At 38.6% G+C, this 19,107-nt stretch overlaps 1 protein-coding gene across 1 annotated transcript; it reads left to right on the top strand.

Annotated features, from left to right (window-relative positions):
* Positions 1 to 242: 242 nt before the first annotated feature.
* On the top strand, positions 243 to 18,863 carry LOC109880163 (interferon-induced very large GTPase 1). The gene is made up of 8 exons (XM_020472399.2): positions 243 to 1,939; positions 4,060 to 4,462; positions 4,606 to 4,664; positions 5,700 to 5,790; positions 12,297 to 12,352; positions 12,578 to 12,661; positions 13,373 to 13,448; positions 13,783 to 18,863. Exons 1-8 carry the CDS (start codon positions 1,904 to 1,906, stop codon positions 18,465 to 18,467), a joined length of 5,490 nt encoding a protein of 1,829 aa, XP_020327988.2. The 5' UTR covers positions 243 to 1,903; the 3' UTR covers positions 18,468 to 18,863.
* The last annotated feature ends 244 nt before the right edge of the window (positions 18,864 to 19,107 follow it).

Genomic DNA, 19,107 nt, shown 5'->3' with positions numbered 1-19,107 from the left:
TGCCAAACTGAGCAATTGGTGGAGAAGGGCCTTGATCAGGGAGGTGACCAAGAACCCGATGGTCACTCTGACAGAGCTCCAGAGTTCCTCTGTGGGGATGGGAGAACCTTTCAGAAGGACAATCATCTCTGCAGCAGCACCAATCAGGCCTTTATGGTAGAGTGGCCAGACGGAAGACACTATTCAGTAAAAGGCACATGACAGCCCACTTGGAGTTTGCCAAGAGTCACCTAAAGGACCCTCAGACCATGAGAAACAACTTCCTCTTCTCATCTGGGTTCCCATTCTGGTCTCATAGACTTGACGTAACATAGTAAATGTAAATCCGGGATACACAAATTAGTATGATATGTTACGTTTGGTATGGTTACATATGACAAAGTTACTTAATAAGTTAAAAACGAAATGAGGGTGGGTGGGCGTATAACGTGGACGTCTAGCAACCCAAAGGTTACATTTTCCAATCTCATGGACAACTTGAGCATTTGACCTAAATAGCAACTTTTTAACTACCTACTTATTTTTAGCTACTTACCTACTAATTTGCATGTTAGCTACCCATTCCCCTAACCCTAACCTTAACTCTTTGAACTAACCTTAACCCTTTAAACTTACTCGTAATCTTAACCCTAACCCATAGCTCAGCTAATGTTAGCCAGCTAGCTAATGTTAGCGTAAGCCACCTAGCTAACTTTAGACACAGCAAATTACAATCATACCATATCATATGTTTCGAAAATTCGTAACATATTATTTGTTTTTCAAATTCGTAACATGTTATACAATGTCACAAATTACAATCTATCAATACATTATATATTCTTGTCTTCATGATAGTAGAAGCTGTTACTTCTCTTTTTGCATCTGTTCTCTCTCTGCTGTCAGGTTTGTTTAACTGGTCTTGAACTGACCTTTCTCCCTGCCTCCCACTGCTGGCTTGCTCCTGAAGCTAAGTGGGGTTGGTCCTTGGATGGGAGACCAGATGCTGCTAGAAGTGGTGTTGGAAGGCCAATAGGAGGCACCCTTTCCTCTGGTCTAAAAAATATATCCAAGGCCAGTGATTGGGGACATTGCCATGTGTAGGGTGCTGTCTTTTGGATGGGACGTTAAACGTGTGTCCTGTAGGGTTGGTGTCTTGGCTAAATTCCCAATCTGGCCCTCATACCATCACCGTCACCTAATCATCCACAGCTTACAACTGGCTTATTCATCCCTCCTCTCCCTTGTAACTATTCCCCAGGTCATTGCTGTAAATGAGAATGTTTTGTCAGTCAATTTACCTGTTAAAATAAAAAGTCACCCATCGCTCCTTTATCTGAAGATCAGAAATAGCACAACACTTATGTAAACACAAATACTACCTAAACATGTATTGAATCATACACATCCAATATATGTTACTTTATTGAGTTTAAATCATATTTTTTCTATGTTAGCTTGAGTCACCTAAAATGACCTTGGGAAAACAACCCATTTAATCAGTAACTAATCAGTAACTCATTATGTAACTCTAGCAGTGAGCATGATTCCCCTGACTGACTAAAAGGAGGAGGGGGGGGAGGGGTGTGAGCAAGTCAGTTTCTAGTCAGTCAAGGGATTTCTTGTAAATCATGCTCTCTGCTGCAGTTAGTAACAATACTTTCCTGATTAAAACAAGATAACCTTATTCATATCACTGACTCATTGTCACTCTCATCGTGACATATGGCATATATTATAGGAATACTGTTTGTGTTCTACTTTTAGCTCTGGTTGGCCTGAAAAGATACAGATCATTGAAAATACAGTTTTTGCTGGGAACTCTTGACTGGTAGGGTTAATCATGTTCTGATGACGTTGCTCTTGGTCAGAGATTACGCCCACATCTCTATAAAACATCGGCTGCATCTCCACTTGTAGACATATGACTGTAGGTCCCCAACTCAGCAGGCAGGCAAAGGTAAGGACAACAACTGTACTATTTCAACACCAAACACATTGTTGTGTGTGCAAATACAAATGGCTATTTTTGGTATTTCCAAATTGACATTAAAAAAAGTTTACTTTATACAACTACTTCTGTAATAAGTTGTATGAGTAATATGCGTAATGAGATGTTTTTATGTTCATTGTAACAAGAATAACTGATGTAAATGTGTAATTTCTAGATTATTAAAATAATATAGGCAACACATGCAATATGATGTAGGCATTTTGTCCATTCATCAAATGGACAAATGGGATCGGTGTCCCATCCACGGGACGGTTGAGCTAACGTAGGCTAATGTGATTAGCATGAGGTTGTAAGTAACAAGAACATTTCCCAGAACATAGACACATCTGATATTGGCAGAAAGCTTAAATGTGTGTTAATCTAACTGCACTGTCCAATTTACAGTAGCTATTACAGTGAAATAATACCATTGTTTGAGGAGAGTACACAGTTTTGGACTTGAAAAGATATTAATAAACCAATTAGTCAGAATAAAATGATCTTGTTTTAAGTCCTTTTCCAAAGTTTTTCAAGATGGGGCAGCAAAGATAGTCACTCTTAACAAACTCAATTCTTGTGTTGGAAACATATAAAATACAGTTCTGTGATCTCAGACGGTAATATGTTGTCAGCTGCCCTAAGATGGTCTTATAGACAAACATGTACCAGTGAGTCTATTGTATTACAGTTAAGGATGGCCTTCCTGCTAACTGATATTAGGTAGAGTGGTAAAATATCTTGTGTTTGTTACAAATCTTAAAGCAGCATGGTAATGTGTGTCTAGTGTGTGCAGGTAAGAACAACTAATGCTATTCTCAAGAACAAGAACTGGGCTTGTTTTGCAAAATGACCATCTGAGACAGTGTAGGAGATTGCTTTCTTGTTCTTGAGAATATCATTTTTTTCTGCATTTAAAGGGGCAGTTAGCGGTTGCTACATCAATTTTTGGACATCAAAATTATTGATATGTACCCATTGATTCTTGAAGAATATAATGTATAAATGCCTCGAGCTTAGTTCAACTGTCATACCCCTTCAAAACCCCAAATCCAAGCTTATTTTAGTAAAATGTTTGTAAACAAAGTAAACATAAACAAACACTATTGCCTCCAAACATAGTTAAAACTGTTGGTATCATAGATGGTCTGTCCTTGCATCCATAGCTCTGTCGATGAATTTGAGAGTAATTACAATTCTCAATCCCACAGCTTTATACCAAAACAGGGACGGGGATTTGTTATTGTTTCAACTTCTGATTACCACCATTAAACCAATTTGAGATTAAAGAGGTAATGTTGGGCTACATAAACCTCTTCCTGCAGTTTGAGAAATACCCAAGAATGGAATGCTGAAGTACTCCAGTATTTCCAGAAAGCTTGTCAGAAGTCATGTCGTCAACCTGTACACATTGTGATCTAACACTAAGATAAGCATCAGAAGTGCATCATCTGTATTATATTTTAATGAATTTAAATCCCAGATTGGAGGGCTGTTGACCACAGATTGAACATGTTTTTAAACCTGCTCTTTTAAAATTCTCTTATACACTTGGCACTATTTTAACTTACATTCATTGCGGTTGTGTTGTGTCTCGTGTGTAACTATGTATGCTGGTTTCTTGACCAGGGCTCACTTGAAAAAGAGATGTAAATCTGAATGTGACTTCTCTGGTTAAATAAATGTAAAAAAATACAAATAAAATGTAATTGCATATTAGCATAAAGATGTCAGCCTCCATGCATTTACCACAAATGCCTAGTTAGCTAAATGTTCCATATCTACCTTGTTCTCCGTTACTCTGTTTTGTATCTGCATTAGCAACGTATGACAGTATATTTTGTAATGTAAGTAAAATGTTGCTAAATATTCAGGGGCAATGCTTTGTTGGTGATCTAGAGAATAATACCACTGACAGCCTGTGTAAGGAGACCAACATTTGACTAATTTTAGATCTGTTCTTAGTGTTGGTTGATCATCCACTCGTTTTCTTTTTTTGAGAGAGAGTAAACCATGGGACCAACAATGTTTTTTTCTTTTTTTTTACCTTACTTTGAGAAACTGTAAAAACATTATGTTTCCCCTGTCAGACTTTAGAAGACTGCTGCAGCCCGTCCATCTTTAGGTGGTGGGATTCCCCTCCTGGTGGGGTTCTAGTGATGGAAAAGAATGATGGTGAGGAGTCACCTGGTGCAACAGGTGGTGAAGGGGATGGAAGAGACACCACACCTGTTCACAACACTGGTACTCCTGATGGTATGGCAGCACTAGGAGTCATGCTACAGGGCTTCATGTTAAATCAACAGCAGTCAATGCAACAGCAACAGCAGTCAATGCAACAGGCAATGCAATCCATGCAGCAACAGATGCAGCAGCAGATCAGCCAGCTACAGGAGGAGGTGCAGAAAGGAAAGACAAAGCAACAGTGTGTTGTGACCCCTCTACCAGCAGCAAACCCAGACACTCTGACAAGACCAGCTCCTCAGTCTCGAGGTAAGTTGTTCATCAAAAAGATGCAGCTCTTTGAGTATAAATATACAATACACAACAATTCAACAGTTCATAAGCAGTCTGCAAACTAACCACTTTCTGCATGTATGCTGATCTACAGTACTATATCTCACCCTCCATTCTAGACCCAGCAGAGGAGGTATTAGGTGAACACGTTGACAAGAAGGAGGAGGCAGCAGAGATGGTAAGACACAATTACATAAGACGAAAAGGTCCTAAGAAAGTATCACATTATGTCATCTAAAGTTAAAACTGATATTTAAAACCCCTTATGAATTGCCATCCAGGGGCCTCTACATGTTTGTGAAATTCATAGTAATTGAGAGATCACAGGGTTATACTTTGAATCTTTTTATTTAACCAGGCAAGTCAGAACAAATTGTTATTTTCAATGACGGCCTAGGAACAGTGGGTTAACTGCCTGTTCAGGGGCAGAACAGTCTTAACAGTCAGTAATAAACCATGTATAAACAGACAGAACAGGGTAATACTGTGTATTAACAGTCAGTAATAAACCATGTATAAACAGACAACAGGGTAATACTGTGTATTAGACATCAGTAATAAACCATGTATAAACAGAGAGTACAGGGTAATACTGTGTATTAACAGTCAGTAATAAACCATGTATAAACAGAAAGAACAGGGTAATACTCTGTATTAACAGTCAGTAATAAACTATGTATAGAGCATTTAGAAACAGTTTGCTCACCATTACCGCAACATTTGCAAATTATTTATAGAAAATGTTTGATATATTTCCTTTAAAATACATGAGCTGGCGCACACCCAGATAAAAATATTTGATGTAGTGATGACTAACGCCCAATAAACTCTAAGGTATAAATATAAAGAGAGTCCCTGGGAGTTTCTATATAGAGTGTGCTGCTCTCTTTTTTTATATAACCTATATGATATGTTTCCTTTAACATTCTGTGATTATTATTTTACCATTGATATGTTCTGAGCCATTTTGACACCTTAAAGGGGCATCAAGTACAGCTGGTCTACCAATGGCAGGTCTACCAATGCATCACTTTGCAAAACATTTATAAAGAATGGACAGCAATTGCTTTAGATGAGGGGTTGCAAAAACACTTTACTAGTGATTAGTAAATGGTTAATAAATGGAAATGAGTTTAAAAAGTGGTGGAATTTCCCTTTTTATTTTCAAGTTCAGTTTAACCAATGTTATTTATTGATTTAACTGTTTTGTTAGAAATTGGAAGATGTCCAACAGCCTTTGTCCGATGAGGAGTCAAAACCAGAGACAGATGGCTCTTCAGAAGGAAACAGAGAAACAACCAAAGGTATTGTCTCCTGTTTTAAAGTTCTTTATACCACCTCCTTTCATTGCCCTTACACTTCATGTCTGTTAAATGACTCAAATGTACATTTTGTCAATGTAATAACTCAAACTATTGAAGTTGGCATAGTAATGGAACGTTATGTAGTAGTAGTAGGAGTCTCATTATAGTAAACGTTGAATCAGTAGTAGTAGTAGTATCAAATTATGTAGTAGTAGTATATACAGTAATTATATAGTAGTATATAATTATATAGTAGTAGTAGTATCAAATTATGTAGTAGCAGTAGTATTTAATTATATAGTAGTAGGAGTAGAAGTATCTAATTATATAGTAATAGTGGTATATACTTATATAGTATTAGTAGTAGAAGTATCTAATTATGTAGTATATACGTATGTGGTAGTAGTATATAATTATATACTAGTAGAAGTATCTAATTATAAAGTAGTAGTAAGATCTAATTATATAGTAGTATATACTTATATAATATTAGTAGTAGAATTATCAAATTATATAGTAGTAGTTGTAACGGCTTTCTTCTGTGGACGAAGGAGATGACCAAAGCGCAGCGTGGTTAGTGTTCATCATGTTTAGTAAAGACGATAAACGTGAACACTACAAAATACAAAACAACAAATGTGAAAAAAAACGAAACGGTTGTCTGGTGCAGACGCACGAAGACAGAAGACAACCACCCACAAAACCCAACACAAAACAGGCTACCTAAATATGGTTCCCAATCAGAGACAATGTCTAACACCTGCCTCTGATTGAGAACCATATCAGGCCAAACATCGAAACGGGAAAACTAGACACAACATAGAATGCCCACTCAGCTCACGTCATGACAAACACAAAACTATGGTCAGAACGTGACAGGAGTATTATACAATTATGTAGTAGTATATACTTTTATAGTAGTAGTAGTAGTATATAATGATGTAGTAGTATATAATTATATACTAGTAGTAGAAGTATCTAATTATATAGTAGTAATAGTTATAGTAGCAGTAGTATCTAATTATATAGTAGTAGTAGAATCTAGTTATGTAGTAGTAGCTCATTATTGATTAGTTGTAGTATCTAATTATATAGTAGCAGTGGTAGCAGTAGTAGCAGCAGTAGTAGCAACAGTAATAGTAGCAGCAGTAGTATCAGCAGCAGTAGCATTAGAAGTAATTGTAGCAGTACTGGAAGTTTTAGTAGCAGCAGTAGTATTAAAAGTAGTAGCAGTAGTATTATCTAATTATATAGTAGCAGTATCTAATTGTAGTAGTATCAAATTATATAGTTGTAGTAGTAGTGGTATCTAATTATATAGTAGTAGTTGTAGTATCAAATTATATAGTAGATGTATTATTATTATTATTAGTAGTAGTAGTATCTATTTATATAGTAGTAGTATCTAATTATGTAGTAGTAGTAGTATCTAATTATATAGGAGTAGTAGTAGTAATGGTAGTAGTATCAAATTATATAGTAGATGTATTATTATTATTATTATTATTAGTAGTAGTAGTATATATTTATATAGTAGTAGTAGTAGTATCTAATTATGTAGTAGTAGTAGTAGGAGTAGTATCTATTTATCTGTTCTGAGGGCAAGGGGGGATACAATTTCAAATTTAGGAAGCTGTCCTTAATGTTTTCTACACTCAGTGTATATGTATACCCAGGTACACACACCCGGCCTGTGTTAGGGCAGAGTCCTCACCGTGCAGTGTGGGATAGTCTCCTGGTTGCTATACTGGATGGCTTCCAGCACGGGGAGCCCACTATGCCTCACAAACTCCTCTGCAAGCTGAGAAGCACTGCTTCATCAACGTCATCGTCTAGCTGCCTGTGCTAGTTTGTTTCAGCCAGATACGACATTTACAGCCCCTTCCTCCATACATTAGACAGCAGATAAACGCAAGATTTTAATTCAATCTAAATGTCACATCCTTTCCCAGACCCGAGTGAAACTGCTGATGTCTATAGTGTATGGCTCATATGGCCGAGCTCCAGAGTGTGAAGGGAGTGATGTAATACCGCTGCTGAAAATAATTATATATTAGTAGTAGCATCTAATTATATAGTAGTAGTAGAATCTAATTATATAGTAGTAGTATCGTAGTAGCATTAGTAATAGTATAATAGTAATAGTAGCAGAAGTAGTTGCAGTAGTAGAAGTTGCAGTAGTAGCAGCAGTAGTATCTAATTATATAGTAGTAGTATCGTAGTAGCAGTAATAGTAGTAGAAGTTGCAGTAGTAGCAGTAGAGGCAGAAATAGTAGTAGCAGCAGTAGTAGCATTATAAGTAATAGTAGCAGCAGTAGAAGATGCAGTAGTAGTAAAAATAGTAGAAGTAGAAGTAGTAGTATCATATTTATATAGTAGCAGCATCTAATTATACAGTAGTGGTAGTAATTGTAGTATCTAATTGTATAGTAGTAGTATCTAATGATATATTATTTGTATTAGTAGTATCTAAATCTCTAGTAGTAGTTTGTAATTACATATTAGTAGTAGAAGTAGTATCACTAGTAGTAGTATTTAATTATACAGTAGTATTAATGGTTGTAGTAGTGGTATCTACTTATATAGTTTTAGTTGTACTGGTAGTAGTATATAATGTTATAGTCTTAGTTCTAGTAGTATTAGTATCTAATTGTATAGTAGTAGAAGTAGCAGTATTTAATTATATTGTAGTTGTAACGGTTTTCTTCCTGGGAAGGAGAGGACACCATACATTTCATTGCAAAACAAATTATATTTTTTATATATATATATATATATATATATATATATATATATATATATATATAGTGCCTTGCGAAAGTATTCGGCCCCCTTGAACTTTGCGACCTTTTGCCACATTTCAGGCTTCAAACATAAAGATATAAAACTGTATTTTTTTGTGAAGAATCAACAACAAGTGGGACACAATCATGAAGTGGAACGACATTTATTGGATATTTCAAACCTTTTTTAACAAATCAAAAACTTAAAAATTGGGCGTGCAAAATTATTCAGCCCCCTTAAGTTAATACTTTGTAGCGCCACCTTTTGCTGCGATTACAGCTTTAAGTCGCATGTCTCTATCAGTTTTGCACATCGAGAGACTGAATTTTTTCATCATTCCTCCTTGCAAAACAGCTCGAGCTCTGTGAGGTTGGATGGAGAGCATTTGTGAACAGCAGTTTTCAGTTCTTTCCACAGATTCTCGATTGGATTCAGGTCTGGACTTTGACTTGGCCATTCTAACACCTGGATATGTTTATTTTTGAACCATTCCATTGTAGATTTTGCTTTATGTTTTGGATCATTGTCTTGTTGGAAGACATATCTCCGTCCCAGTCTCAGGTCTTTTGCAGACTCCATCAGGTTTTCTTCCAGAATGGTCCTGTATTTGGCTCCATCCATCTTCCCATCAATTTTAACCATCTTCCCTGTCCCTGCTGAAGAAAAGCAGGCCCAAACCATGATGCTGCCACCACCATGTTTGACAGTGGGGATGGTGTGTTCAGGGTGATGAGCTGTGTTGCTTTTACGCCAAACATAACGTTTTGCATTGTTGCCAAAAAGTTCTATTTTGGTTTCATCTGACCAGAGCTCCTTCTTCCACATGTTTGGTGTGTCTCCCAGGTGGCTTGTGGCAAACTTTAAACACTTTTTATGGATATCTTTAAGAAATGGCTTTCTTGCCACTCTTCCATAAAAGGCCAGATTTGTGCAATATACGACTGATCGTTGTCCTATGGACAGAGTCTCCCACCTCAGCTGTAGATCTCTGCAGTTCATCCAGAGTGATCATGGGCCTCTTGGCTGCATCTCTGATCAGTCTTCTCCTTGTATGAGCTGAAAGTTTAGAGGGACGGCCAGGTCTTGGTAGATTTGCAGTGGTCTGATACTCCTTCCATTTCAATATTATCGCTTGCACAGTGCTCCTTGGGATGTTTAAAGCTTGGGAAATCTTTTTGTATCCAAATCCGGCTTTAAACTTCTTCACAACAGTATCTCGGACCTGCCTGGTGTGTTCCTTGTTATTCATGATGCTCTCTGCGCTTTTAACGGACCTCTGAGACTATCACAGTGCAGGTGCATTTATACAGAGACTTGATTACACACAGGTGGATTGTATTTATCATCAGTAGTCATTTAGGTCAACATTGGATCATTCAGAGATCCTCACTGAACTTCTGGAGAGAGTTTGCTGCACTGAAAGTAAAGGGGCTGAATAATTTTGCACGCCCAATTTCAGTTTTTGATTTGTTAAAAAAGTTTGAAATATCCAATAAATGTCGTTCCACTTCATGATTGTGTCCCACTTGTTGATTCTTCACAAATAAATACAGTTTTATATCTTTATGTTTGAAGCCTGAAATGTGGCAAAAGGTCGCAAAGTTCAAGGGGGCCGAATACTTTCGCAAGGCACTGTATATATAATATGTAGATTTTTACATTTCATAAAACGGCATTAGCACTTACCCGTCCAGAAGTACGTACTGTCCTTGCAGAAACAGCTCCTCAGTTCGTTTGAATCATAACACTCCAAGATTCCTCAAACAAAAAATCTCACTTTCACTTCTACTTTGACTTCGCTTTACATGATTCATTCACCGTGATATCTTCAATGAAATCGTTGAAACTACAACTTTCCGAAATACAGCTGCTCGTAAAAAGCCTTACAGCAACCCCTCTGATCGTCAAGGCGAAAATGGAGTTCCCTGCGCATGCGATTACAAACAAGGAATTGTGGTCCAACCCCAAACCATTACATAATGGCTTTTACCTCAGCTCATTGGCTATCTACCCAGCTAGAGTTCAAGAAGATCAGTGGTCATTGGGCAGAAATATAGTCAATCAATGAAGCTTTCTAGGATCTCCTCCCACGTCCAGGAGTCTTGATTCTTCTGCTGCTGTTGCCCGTTACCACACTGCTTGGTCCTTGGGTGATTCTTTAAAGGTTTTCTTCCTGGGAAGGAGAGGAGGACCAAAATGCAGCGTGGTTATTTATAAACAGCTTTAATGAAAGATGAAAACATGGAAAAACCGAAACAGTCCTAACTGGTGCAAAACACAGAGACAGGAACAATCACCCACAAGATACCTAAAAAATATGGCTGCCTAAATAGGGTTCCCAATCAGAGACAACAATAAACATCTGCCTCTGATTGAGAACCACTCCAGGCAACCATAGACTTACCTAGAACACTCAACTGAACACAACCCCATAGACTACAAAAAACCCTAGACAAAACAAGACACATAAATCACCCATGTCACACCCTGGTCTATCCAACATAATAAAGAAAACACAGAATACTAAGGCCAGGGCGTGACAGTAGTAGTAGTAGTAATCGTATCTAATTATATAGTAGTAGTAGCAGTAGTAGTAGTAGTAGTATATCATTAAATAGTGGTAGTAGTAGTATTAGTATGTATTAGTAGTTGTAGTACTATTATAATAATTATTATGTAGTTGTAGTAGTAGTAGTAGTAGTAGTAGTAGTGGTGGTAGTAGTAGTATATAATTATGTATATAGTTGGTAGTAATAGTGGTATCTAATTAACCCTCTCACACGTACCATCACATGGGTGTGATCGTTCTACAGTGGTCCCTGAAGCATATGATCACACCCTGTGTGATTAGGACACTTATTTAGAACTCTTATTTAGAACGGCCAGTTTCGAATGACGCAACAATCAGCGTTTGAGCTGGCCACACTTTTTCAGAAACTATTTACACAAACACAGTCCTTACAAAGTTATGTCCAGAATGTGAGCAGTTAATTTTTGGATGCAATGTTCAGATATTCACAGAAGTAACTATAGCATAACACAATCATCCTAACCGGAAAAATGTAGGCTACATTTGGCCTAGAGCTAACTGAGGAAAGATTGAGCAACACAAGTGGTCATATTTTCTAACTCTCGGCTTACAAACTACAATATGAATTAGCTAATAGCAATTACTATGTACAGTTGAAGTCGGAAGTTTACATACACCTTAGCCAAATAAATTTAAACTCAGTTTTTCACAATTCCTGACATTTAATCATAGTAAAAATGCCCTGTCTTAGGTCAGTTAGGATCTCCACTTATTTTAAGAATGTGAAATGTCAGAATAATAGTAGAAAGAATGATTTATTTCAGCTTTTATTTCTTTCATCACATTCCCAGGGGGTCAGAAGTTTACATACACTCAAATAGTATTTGTTAGCATTGCCTTTAAATTGTTTAACTTGGGTAAACGTTTTAGGCAGCCTTCCACAAGCTTCCCACAATAAGTTGGGTGAATTTTGGCCCATTCCTCCTGACAGAGCTGGTGTAACTGAGTCAGGTTTGTAGGCCTCCTTGCTCGCACACGCTTTTTCAGTTCTGCCCACAAATTTTCTATGGGATTGAGGTCAGGGCTTTGTAAGCCAGAGTCATAAACACGGTTTCACTGATCTCACTGCATCTCCCTTCCGCATCTGAGATACTGCCATCACTAAAGTATTATATCTCAACCTCTATTCCAGGTGCAGCAGGGGAGGTATTGGGGAATCACAATGACAAGAAGGAGGAGGCAGAGAGTGTAAGACACACTTTTACATCCTCAGTGATCATGCTGATCATGTTCCTGTAATGTGACATGTTTCATTTCAAGGTCAAAGCTAAATGTTATATAACGTTGCGTTCCAGCTTGTTTCTGTGTAATATACATTTTGAAAATAAGCTATGTAAAGTGAATAACAATAAAACAGTCAATTTACTCAATCTAGTGAAATCACTAATTCGTGGATGTATTCTTGACCCAAAGCCCCATCCAGAGATTCCATCTCCTTCCAAACCACTGAAGGGCTGGGAAGAGAAGATTCACCAGGGAGAACAAGGAAAACTAAAAGTGGGTGTTGACTGGGGTTGTGCTGTGTAGGCTACTATGAACATATTTACTTCCATAAAATCCAAGAGTGCAGCCAACCACTGTTGTTGTGCGATCACATTGTGTGATCTTGCTCTAATTAAGTCTAGTGGGTGAGATCTTGAACTTTCTAGGGGTTCACTTTGAAAAAGTTGAATAGTTTATCATGGACAGTTTGATGTTATGGCTGCTGCTTTAACAGGGATATACTGGATCTTCAAATATGATTTAATACCTGTGTTAACAAAAGGCTAAGCTTGTGTTTGAATATATTTAATTTGTTTCATTTGCGATTTTCATGAATAGGAAAAGTTTCTAGGGGTATTTATGTCCGCTGCGTTATGCTAATTCGTTTGAGGCTATGATTACGCTCCCGGATACGGGATTGCTCGTCGCAAAAGGTTAAAATGGGAAGATACGGGACATATTTATTTAAAAAGTGTAAAGTAACTTTCCTTTTTCCAAACTATTGCCTATCCTGATGCAACATTGGCTATGTCTGTATGTTAGGCACCACAACAAGGCAACCACATCCTAATGTGAATTAAACCAAAGCTAGGCATGCCAGACTAGGCATTAACATGCCATTATTTGAAATGGAAGCTATTGTGCTTTATCCTCAACAGACCAGAATTGTAGATTCAATGTCATAATATATTAAACATGTTAACCTGTGAATTCAACTTTTTATAGAATATTGAGCCAGTGCCAAAAGCCAGAGATGAGTTGAAGCCAAAGAAGGAGGGTTCCTCAGAAGAAACAACACAAGGTACCACGACACTTCACTTTCAATAGCATTATTAATAAGCATTTATAAACTATTTAAAAGGTTTGACATGTGTGCACTGTTCCAGCATTTATACACATTTGTAATCATTATAAGTATTTGTAAGAATTGTACATTTGTCTTTTCATTTCTGAATTCACATTTAAATGTTAGCTTCCATTTTTGTGAGTCATTGAGTCACAGAGATGGTCTGCCTCTGCCTTCTTTAACCTTATCCAAAGTACAGTGTAAAACACCTGTTGGTGTGCTTTTCTGCTATACTTTGAAGAGGAAATTGTATTTGTAATCATGGTTATCTTTTCATTTCTATTTACAGGACCTTGTCTCAGGGAGCTGTTGTCAAAGGCTGGACTAGAAGATCATTATGAAAACAAGCTGACGTTAAGTACTGTCCTTGAGATAAATGCTGATACTACATCAGATGAACCTCTTACCACTATGCAGTCACTTCCAGGGGCCTTCCTGAAGAAAGTAATGATGGCAAATGTGAATGCTAGGAGTGTGAAATGTCTGACCACTGACCAGGAAGTTTCCTATTGTGGAGTAGACAACCTGGACACTGACTCTGATAGCAGCGATGTCATTAATCCACTGGACCTGATAACTGCCCTGTTTCTGTGTTCAGATGGTTTCCTGCAGCAGGAGATGGTCCAGAAAATGTCCATGTGTCAGTTTGCTGTTCCTCTGCTGCTGCCCAACTGTGACACAAAACAAAGCACTTTGATGCTGTGGGCCTTGAGGGACATAGTGAGGAAATTTAGACCCTCTTCCCAAATGGCCACAAATGCTTTTGTGGAGGAGAGAATAGTTCTCTCTGATATTCCTATGGTGTCTTTTGTTAGGTTAGGACAAAGCAGCTTGTCCAAGTCTCAGATTTTGAACAAGTTGCTTAGTAACCCTCAACAGTACCATGATACATTTGTTCATCATGATATGGAATGTGGCGATATCCCTCGGCAAATCTCAGATGGTCTGGTTGAAATCAGCTGGTACTTTCCATGTGGGAACAGAAACATAGACATGTTCACTAAGCCTGTGGCTGTTGCCAATCTCAGAGGAGACATCAGGTCCTTTGAAAAACAGTTCTCCTTTCTGTGTCAAACATCAGCTGCAGTTTACATTTTCATTGATGATTTTGAGGCAGATTTCAAGGTTTTGGAAGCAGAAATCACAAAAGCAGAGTTATTTCTGGTTGTCAACTCTCAGAATAAAACATTCAGGGTGGACACATTGAAGAAAATGATCACAAACTACAGTATCAACCCAACAAATGTGATTGTGAAGAAGAAGCAGAATGATGCAGAATTTGTCAAAACCCTGCAGTCCTCTGTGGGTGACATCATTGAAAAAAGTATAAACAGATTGACAATTGAAAACATGGCTGACGTGGCTCATCAGATGGGGATTCTGGTTGATGAAGACGGTGAGTGTCAGAGTGCCAGAAAGAAGGCAGAAGAAATCACCAGTAACTTCAAAGACACAATGAAATTCAAACATGAACAGCTACCCTTACAAGGAACAATCTGGAAAGAGCTTTCCCAGTTGGAAAAAGAGATGTGTAGACTGAGAAAAGCAGGAGATAAAGACATTGAACACTACAAGAGCTCTCTGAAGAGGAAGGAGAAAGAGCTGAGAGAGAAGCAATATACATTTGACATGTCAGATTCAATGGCAAGCTACATTTTAGGATTGTCAAGTTCAGGAGCTGAGCGTTCCTATTTCCTCAAATGGATGCGGATAAATCTGGACAATCTGTCACGTCAGAACCTGTCTGGATTGCGGGAGCGGTACAAAGATCTTTGCCAACATTCTCCGGAGAAAAAAGACGACATTAAAGATTTGGATAAGCAATTATCTGACTGTTCCTTGGGACTTGAACACTTCCTGCGTGAGTTGGGCCAGTTATATGAAGCTTCCTGCTCCCTTCCTGAAAGTAGCCTACAAAGGAAACAGATGGAGCATCTCCCTGGATTGTGTGCTCAGATGCTGTTGGAGGGTTTCCCTGTTGAGCTTGTGGATGGAGATGCATCAAATATCCCTCTGAAATGGATTTCAGCTGTTCTGACTCGGCTTCATACTCTTGTCCAATCCAACAGCAAGATCCGGGTGGTCACAGTTTTAGGGGTCCAAAGCACAGGGAAGTCCACTCTCCTCAACACCATGTTTGGGGTCCAGTTTGCTGTCAGCAGTGGAAGATGCACCAGAGGGGCCTTCATGCTGCTGATTAAAGTCAACAAAGAACTCAAGGAGGAGCTGAAATGTGACTTCATCATGATCATTGATACGGAGGGGTTGAAATCACCTGAGTTGGCTCAACTAGATGATAGCCATGAACATGACAATGAACTGGCAACACTGGTGATAGGACTCAGTGATGTCACTATCATCAACATTGCCATGGAGAACTCCACAGAGATGAAAGACATTCTGCAGATTGTTGTTCATGCTTTTATCAGGATGAAGGAAGTGGGGAAGAAGCCAGTATGTCATTTTGTGCATCAGAATGTGTCAGACATGTCTGCTCATGACAACAACATGAGGGACAGGAAGAAGTTGTTGGAACAGTTGAATGAAATGACCCAGGCAGCAGCCAGAATGGAGAAGAAGGAGAATATCACCAAGTTCACTGACGTGATGGAGTATGATCCAGACACAAGCAGCTGCTACATCCCAGGACTCTGGCATGGGACTCCCCCGATGGCTCCAGTCAATGCTGGATACAGTGAGGCAGTATACGGCTTCAAGAAGACCTTGATGAAAGATTTCATCAAATGCCAGAGAAATGATGACTTGACACATTTCCTGAAGTGGACACAAAGTTTGTGGAAGTCTGTGAAATTTGAGAAATTCATCTTTAGTTTCAGAAACAGCTTGGTTGCAGATGCATATTCCAAATTATGCTCTGAGTACAATGGTTGGGAATGGGCCTTCCAGAAGGAGATGTACAACTGGATGATTGGTGCTGAAACAAAAATTAACAATATTGGCATGACAGATCAAAATCTTGGGCGGTCCATAGGAAATGTGCTAAATGAATTGATGGCAGAGGCATCTGAGAAACTGTCATTGGGAGAAAAGGAAATCCAAGACAATCTAGTAAAATACTTTGAAAATCAAGATGGCCATGTTAGTCTGGTGGAAAAATACAAGGAGGACTTTGTGTCCAGTGCCAAAACACTGAGACGAGAGACAGAAAACACAGTGAGAAACAAACTTCAAGGAGCTGTTGAAATCAAAGAGGGAATGACAGAACTGGACAACATCAAGAGTTCTCAGGCAAGTACAATGGAAAAGAAGGTTCTAGATTTGCTTCAGAATTGTAGACAGAAAAAATCTGTTCTTTCAGATAAGGCACTCAGTAAAGAGTTTGAAAACATGTGGAGTAAAACTCTGTCTGAGATACATTTCAAAGGACTTCCTAAGCGAGATGTTTCCCAAGGTGCCTTTATCATGTTGAGAGGAAATCTGTCAACACGGGGCAGTCATGTCAACAGTCTGTTGGTTGGAACCAGACTGGTGGATTGTGGGAAGGCAGCCTTTGTTGTGGAATCAGGGGGTTTGTGGGAGAAGACTAAAGGCTTTATGGTGCACAGGGATCATGACCATCATAGGAAAAAGCTGCAAGACTTCTGTAATGACATCATAACACAGTGTCAGGATTTTATAAGACAGAAGGTGGAGCACAAAACAGATTATCATGACACTAACATCAAAGAACTTCTTAACAAGATTGATGAAACATTGCAGCAACAAAAGAAAATGAAAGTCGGTGATGAATGTGAGGTTTATCTGAAGCTACACATCTGTGGCATAGCAGCAAGACAGTTCCAAAAGATGCATGATGATTTCATTGCACTCAATGACCCAAGGAAGTGTCTGGAACAGTCAAAGCATAACTACTATACTGACTTCATGAACTTGTTCCATGAGCGAGACCAGTGCCAAAAGAAAGCTGAGGACTTCACAAAGCTCTGTTTGCGGCCAGCTGTAGAGGAATATGTGACCAAAAGGATTGGTCCTGATGTGGTTGATGAAGTGGTGACCGGTGAAGGGTCAGAGGATTACAGCACAAGAACGGCTTTCCAGTTCTCCATTTTAAAAGAACTCCTGACAGATGAAAATTATGAAAAATATAGCGAGTACATACACGTTTACAAAACATTTGTGAAGCAGTGGTTATTTGATCAAATTGTCAAGCAACTCTCAAAAGAGAGCAGACTGCAGAAAATGGAGAACAAACATCTTTCAAATATAGTCCGGAAAATTACTGATAACATTTCAACTGTCAGTAAAGCAGCTAGCACGGTAAACAACATTAAGACGTTCATTGGGATAATTTGCAATATGTTGGGAGAGGATCTCGCCTTTCCCAAGGATGCTTTGGATTCCATTATGATTCTGAACACGAGCACCGCAAACACAGAACAGTTTGCTAAGTATCTCAAAGAGTTTGTGAGGGAAATGGAGAAGTCACTGGCATCTGTTTATGACCGGAAAACTGACCTTAGATACATCACAAAAAGGCTCAGACTTCTGCCATTCAAGCCTCAAGACAAGATGTTCACCAGTCTGTTTGGCTGTGGGGAGGTATGTCCTTTCTGCAAAGCACCCTGTGAAGCAGGAGGTAAGGAGCATACCAAACACTTCACCTCCATTCATCGTCCAAAAGGGCTCAGTGGTTGGGTGAATAAGCAGTCAAATGTGTTATTAACTAACATATGCTCATCCTCCGTGATAGGCAATGGGCTGTTCATTAATGGTCTAACAGGAGATGATGGTCACCCTTACAAGAAGTACCAGACATACTATCCTGACTGGATCATAACTGGAGACACCAGTATTGAGGCTTCAGACTATTGGAAGTATGTGATGGCCATATTCAATGAGAGAATTGCTAAAGGCACTGACTCACTTCCTGCCGATATCCCAAAGGACTGGAACATTTTAACAGCTGAGGATGCAATGAAGAGTTTGAAGGGCTCATTCAATGTGAGTGAATAGGGGAAATCTATAATGAGGCTCTGAATTGTAGTCCAAATATATTATTGGCCGTTAAAACATGTATTAAGTTGACAACCACAAATACCTCACACATGGTATATCACAGAATCAAAATATGAGGAGCCAGTTGTTTTTTGCAAAAAACTGTGCATATCTGACAATACCAAATGCAATTTTGAAAATAACTGCAGCACAGAAAATAATATTTGCAAATACAATTCATAAACTATGACTTCTGCTATTTACAGATCAGATGTTCTAGAATGGAATAGCTTTCACTTTGAATATACACTTAGTATACCAAACATTAGGAACACCTTCCTAATATCGAGTTGCACCCTCTTTCTTTTGCCCTCAGAACAGCCTCAATTCGTAGTGGTGTGGACTCTACAAGATGTCGAAAGCGTTCCACGGGGATGCTGGCCCATGTTGACTCAAATACTTCTCACAGTTGTGTCAAGTTGGCTAGTTGTCCTTTGGGTGCTGGATCATTCTTGATACACACGGAAAATTGTTGAGGGTGAAAAACTCAGCAGGTTGCAGTTCTTGACATAAACCGGTGCACCTGGCACCTACTACCATACCCTGTTCAATGGCACACAAACAATCCATGTCTTAAAGCTGAAAAAATCATTCTTTA

The sequence above is a fragment of the Oncorhynchus kisutch genome, unplaced genomic scaffold, assembly GCF_002021735.2.
Source record: "Oncorhynchus kisutch isolate 150728-3 unplaced genomic scaffold, Okis_V2 scaffold3875, whole genome shotgun sequence".
Taxonomy (NCBI): domain Eukaryota; kingdom Metazoa; phylum Chordata; class Actinopteri; order Salmoniformes; family Salmonidae; genus Oncorhynchus; species Oncorhynchus kisutch.
The sequence above is the reverse complement of the archived record's forward strand: the minus strand, read 5'-3'. Positions and strand labels throughout refer to the sequence as shown.